The 5619-nt window shown below is 68.6% G+C and overlaps 1 protein-coding gene across 1 annotated transcript; it reads right to left on the reverse strand.

Moving 5' to 3' along the window:
- Nucleotides 1–608: 608 nt before the first annotated feature.
- Nucleotides 609–2661, reverse strand: ADRA2C (adrenoceptor alpha 2C). Its single transcript, XM_055435005.2, has one exon. It carries the CDS (start codon nt 2526–2528, stop codon nt 1143–1145), a length of 1386 nt encoding a protein of 461 aa, XP_055290980.2. The 5' UTR covers nt 2529–2661; the 3' UTR covers nt 609–1142.
- Between the last annotated feature and the right edge of the window lie 2958 nt (nt 2662–5619).

Consider the following 5619-nt stretch of genomic DNA (forward strand, 5'->3'; position numbering starts at 1 on the left):
GGACTGCTGGCACTGAGCCCTGCCCGCTCACTGAGCTTGCGTGTGTGTGTGTGGGCACATGGGCGTCCATGTGTCTCAGAGGTCCGGCTCATGTCCCTCTCCCACAGCTACCCCAGGCGCTCCTGGGCTCTGTGCGGGGGTCTGGAGGAACCGGGGGAGATCCTCTCTGATCCCTTCCTCTCTCTCTTCTGGCCGCCCCTCTTCAAGCCTTTGCATGGGTGAGCCCAGACTCCCTGGGGGCTGGTGAGGGCTGGGCAAGCGGGTGAGGTTGGCTGCACTGGGGGAAGCCTAGATTCAGACAGGGGTGGGTATGGATGGAGAACAGCCCTCCAGCATCTGTATTTGCAGTTAATCTGGGGCCTCTTGATTTCCTTGGTCTCTGGGCTAGTAACAACACAAGCATTTTGAGCATATGCTCTGGTCATCTGTAAGACAGTTACCTTTAAACAAATACCACCTGCCCCTCCCCCACCCCGCCACCTGATGCAATAGAAGGTGGGAGGCAGCGGCAGGGGGCAGGGAGATCAGGTAGGGTTAGGGTCTGGAAGGCCCCCACCCCCAGGGCTGAAGGACTGACTATGGCACCCACTTAGATTACAAAGGTTTATTTAGAAAAAGAGTTTGGTTGTTTTGGCTGTCAGTCGTTTTTGGCAAACATTTAAATACTTTGGGGAACCAAAGATTGCCAGTGCCTTGGTTCCTCCCCCACCCCAACCCCTGGAAAGCCACCCACGGAGGTCCTGGGAGGTCAGCCCTTGCTCAGAGGTGGAGAGGAGGGGAGGGTGGCATGTGTTGGGGGCGGGGCAGGCTCCTTTCTCGTCAATTTGAGAGGATAAACCAAGTGCCATTGGGGTCTTCCACCCGGCCCCACTACCACACCTGGGTGGGGGGCCCCTCCTGGGAGCTGGATCCAGGCCTAGAGCCCCAGAAGCAGCCCCTTGCTGAGACAGGAAGGCAGAGGGTTCTCCCCTCTCTCCTTCCCCCCTCCCCGGGGGCCCTGCAGTCTCTGGGCTCTTGCTGGGCGCTGTGTACCCTCCCCTGCACCCCAAAGACCAATCCATCCTTGGGTCCCTGGGAGGCCGGCTTTGCCCGTCTCCGCCGGGAGCTGTCCAGGGTGTCCACGCCGGGGCAGGGCGCGCGGGTCACTGCCTGAAGCCCCTTCTCCTCCGTCGGAAGAGGATGTGCTTGAAAGAGCGCCGGAAGTCCTGGTTGAAGACGGTGTAGATCACCGGGTTGAGCGAGCTGTTGCAGTAGCCGATCCAGAAGAAGAACTTGAAGAGCGGGCCGGGCACCTGGCAGGCCTCGCGGCAGATGCCGTACAGGCTGTAGGTGAAGAAGAAGGGGAACCAGCAGAGCACGAACACGCCCATGACCACCGCCAGCACGAAGGTGAAGCGCTTCTCGCGCGCCTGGGCCACCTTGCGGCGGCACACACTGCTGCGCGCCCGGCGCCGGCGAGACAGAAAGAACTCGACGGAGCGCGAGCTGGCGCGGGACAAGCGCCCGCCGGGGCCCGGGGACCTCGCGGCGGCCAGCGCGCCCGGCTCAGCCGTCACCGTCCCGGGGCCCGTGCCCTCGGCGTCCGCGGCCCCCTCGCCAGCCCCGCGCCGCCGCCCGCCCCGCCGCAGCGCGCCCCGGCGCCGCCGTCTCTCGGCCGCCGCGCTGCTGTCCTCCGGCTCCACGTCGGCGCGCGGGCGGCGCGCGGGCACGCAGTGCCCGTTCTCGCCGGCGCCCAGCCCGTTCTCTGTGGTCGGGGACGCGCCGTCGGGGCCCGCGGGCTCGCGCTTCTCGCTGAGCGTGCGCGTACGCAGCTTGGCCACCCGGTAGATGCGCGCGTAGACCAGGCCCATGATGAGGCAGGGAGCGAAGAAGGAGCCGATGCAGGAGGACAGGATGTACCAGGTCTCGTCGTTGAGGCCACACTGCGGGTAGGCGGCGCCGTCGGGCCGGCGGTAGAGCGAGACGAGCGGCGGGAAGGAGATGACGGCCGAGATGAGCCACACGGCCACAATGGTGGCCTTGACGCGGCGCGGCGTGCGCTTCAGGTTGTACTCGACAGCCTGGGTCACGGACCAGTAGCGGTCCAGGCTGATGGCGCACAGGTGCACGATGGACGAGGTGCAGAAGAGAACGTCTAGCGCCAGGTACACGCCGCACCACACCTGCCCGAAGTACCAGTAGGCCATGAGCTCGTTGGCCAGCGAGAAGGGCATGACCAGTGTGGCCACCAGGATGTCAGCGGAGGCCAGCGACACCAGGAAGAGGTTCTGCGGCGCGCGCAGCGCGCGGCTGGTCAGCACGGCGATCACTACCAGCACGTTGCCCACCACGGTGAAGACGATGAGGAAGCCCACCACGGCCGCCAGCCCCGCCACGGCGCCCGCCGAGTACTGGCCCGGGGGCGGTCCCCAGGGAGCCCCCGAGCCGTTGGCGACCCTGCCGCTGCCCCCGTCGCCAGCGCCGCTCGCGTTGGGGCCCGCCGCTGCCGCCGCCGCCGCCAGCGCCGCCGCCAGCGCCGGGGACGCCATGGTCCTCCCGCAAGCTACGCGGTCCCGCCAGGAGCCGGGGCGCAGCCGCGGCAGCTCGGGCGCCCCCCAGCCCGGGTCGGAGCCCGCATCGCCGCCTGTGCCTAGGGCGCGCCCGCCGGGGACCGCGGCGCCCCGCAGCCGGCCCTCGGCCGTGGCGGCCCGGCTGGCGAGCGGCGCGCCGGAGAGCGTGGCTGCCGGGCTCCCAGCCGCCGCCGCCGCCGCACGCGTAAGTGCAGAGCAGGAGGCGCCCGGAGCGAGCGGCGACGCGGCGGCGAGGGGGAGGGGGCAGGTCCCGGGGTCCTCGCGCGGCCCCGCCCTCGGCCCGGCTCACGGGGAGCGCCCGGGCCGCGAGCCCGCGGCGACTCCTCGCCCGATCGGGCGTGCCCGGGCGGCCCCGCGGCCCCGGCGCCCGGCCGGGGCGCAGGCTGCAGGCGGCGGCGGCGGCGGCGGCCCGGGCGCTCCGCCTCCCATCCGGCCGGCTAGGGCTCGGCGCGCCGGGGCGCGGGCCCCCGCTCCTCGGGGCCCCCGCGCCCGCGCGCTGCCTCCGGCTCCAACTTTACTTTCCGGGCAGGGCGCCGGCGCCGCCGAGCGTCCTCCGCGGCTCCTCCTCCTGCCGCTCCCGGCGCGGGCGCCCCCCGCGGTCCGCGCTCCGCCGTGCGGGCGCCGCCTCGCCTGCCTCGGCTCGCGGGAGCTGCGCCGCCGCCTCCGCCGCCGCCGTGCGCTCGGCGCGAGTGTCGCGGCTCCGGCTCGGCTTCCAACTTGGGTAGAGTTGCGCAGCGGGGCGGGGCGGGGCGCGGGCGGGCGGGGGCGGCCTGGCTGGCAGGCCAGCGCCGCCGGCCCGTGGGGAGCGGGCCCGGCAGCCCGAGCCCGCGGCCGCCTCGGCGAACCTGCCCGCGCGGCGCCGGGGAGGAGCCCGGGGCGGTGGCGCGGGGCGCGCGCGCCCGGCGAGGGCGCCTCCTCCAGGGCCGTCCGCAGCCTGCGCGCCGGGGCAGAGTGCCGGCTGGCCTGGGCGGTGAGTTCCAGAACCCTGCTCTTTCTAAGACGGCCGGCCCCTCACCTGCCCGGGCACACGCGCGCGCTCGCCCGCAGCGGGGCCGGCTCGGGGGTCCGCGGCCTGACCGGAGAGCCAGCCGCTCGCCGCCCGGCGGAGGACGCCACGCGGCTAGGGTGCGCCCTCGCTGCGAGGGCCGACTCTCGTCTCTGGGGGATGCTCGGGGGCCCAGCCGCCTCCCCACCCCCGGCCTCCGCTGGAGCGTGAATCATGACGGCGGTGCCTGTGGAAGCCCTGGGCAGGCTCCCAGGCTCTGCACCCTTGTTGGCAATTCCTGAAGTTGAATTCTTATGCTCCATAAGCTCTGCTTTTTAAAGGCTGGGGGATGTTCTGTATCTCCGCCCCTGACAAACGCCCCAAACTGAATTGCCAGCTGAGGGGCTGTTTGGCGTGGGAGCTACATTCCTGCTTAGGGGCGAGGTGTTGGGGGTGACCCCGCTGACCCCTGCCCCAAGTCCCTGCGCATCTGTCCTGCGGTTGTACACTGTTGCGTGCTGGTCCCCACCTCCTGAGGTCTGTGGGCGACGGAGCCTGGGGAGGAGGACGGTGGTCCCAGGCCAGGCATTTCTCACTAGGAGGACCGTAAGACGGTTGCTCCCAGCAGAGCAGAAACACCCAGGCTGGCCTGCAGCTCTCTTCGAATTCTCAGGTGGGGGAGGAAGGGACGGGGGTTGTGTCTGGGGAGGGGGGAGGGGGGAGGGGATGCCTCTGGGTACTAGGAGGGTGACCCCACACACACACACCATGATGCCTAGAACTGTGCCCTGGCTGGAGGGCTGCTTCTCTCTGCTCTGAGCTCCGGAAAAGCTCAAAGGCCTTCCCGGGAGAGCAGGCTGTCTCAGCAGAGAGGCCCACATGGAGCACCTACATCCTTGTTAATATGGTCCACTCATAGGGAGGGGCAGGGGCAGGCCAGGGCCAGGGTGGAAATCAAACAGTCCAGATGGCAGACCCGCGGAGGAAGTCCTGAGCCAGTCCTTGGCGTTTATGCAGTTTGGGGAGCAAAGCCATGATCGTGTGTGACCCAGGGAAGGTAGAGGCCCCATCCTTGTGAAAGGTCCTCTGGTCCGGGAGCCTGAAAGTTGCCACCAGTCAGGGTGCTGAGGGGCACACTCTGCAGGGAAGACCCCTGCACCTCCATCTTTGGCTCGCCCTGGGCTCTGTCTGGATCAGACCTTCTGTCTTGAATGCTGGCTGTCTGGGGTCAATGGTGCCACGCACTGAGATGGGTGCAGTGAATGCCATCAGTGCCCTGGGGCTCCTCCTCCAGCCTGGGAGTGGGGTTATCAGGGAAGGCTTCCTGGAGGAGGTGACCTCTGATCTGCATTTGGAGAGTGAGGGGAGTTATTAGGAAGTGAGAGGCCCCTGTTCATTGTGCTCTCTGGGGTGGGGTTGGGCTTTGTCCTAGTGGGCATGTCCTCAGAGGGGACACGGTGGTGGTCACATATAGGTTTTGGAGAGGTCTGCCCTGCCATCAGCTGGACCAGCATGTGGGTCTTCTCCTGGCCTTGAGGGGGTCTTATCTTTCTAGAAGCACTTTGGGGGCTGAGTCCAAGGGTCCTGCTCCATGCGACACCCCACGTGTCCACAGGCAAGGCCAGCCTAGCGTGAGGGGTTTAAAGGAAAAGCACACGGAGCTCCAGGGGCCCCAGAGCAGATAGCACGTCCCACCACCCAGGCAGTGGCTTTCCAGCCCCGCCAGGCTGGGAACTTCTGGAGAGTCTGGCTGGCCAAGTGACCCAGGCCCCTGGGGGATGCTGGGCCGGCCTTCTGACTTCAGACAGCAGACAGTGCCTGGCTGGCCAAACTGGGAGGAGGCAGGAGGAAGGGCCGCTCCTGGGGGTCCAGGGCCCAAAGGCGAGGGGCGACCGAGGGCCGGGTCCCTGCGGAGTCCTCAGGGTAGAGAGCCCTGGCCTGGATGGCACCGCGTGCAGGCCTGCTCCCAGAGCTGGAGGGAGACCGCAGGGTCTCAGCTGTGTACTGTGGAGCTGGAGAGGCCTCTTACCCTGAGACTGAGCGTGAGGCTTGACAGACGGCTCC

This window comes from Moschus berezovskii, chromosome 5, assembly GCF_049115385.1.
Source record: "Moschus berezovskii isolate FMDL1 chromosome 5, NW_MosBer_1.0, whole genome shotgun sequence".
NCBI lineage: Eukaryota > Metazoa > Chordata > Mammalia > Artiodactyla > Moschidae > Moschus > Moschus berezovskii.

Bases quoted from the DNA above. Each gene is read 5' to 3' on its own strand.
- ADRA2C (XM_055435005.2), bottom strand. From the start codon at position 2,528: ATGGCGTCCCCGGCGCTGGCGGCGGCGCTGGCGGCGGCGGCGGCAGCG.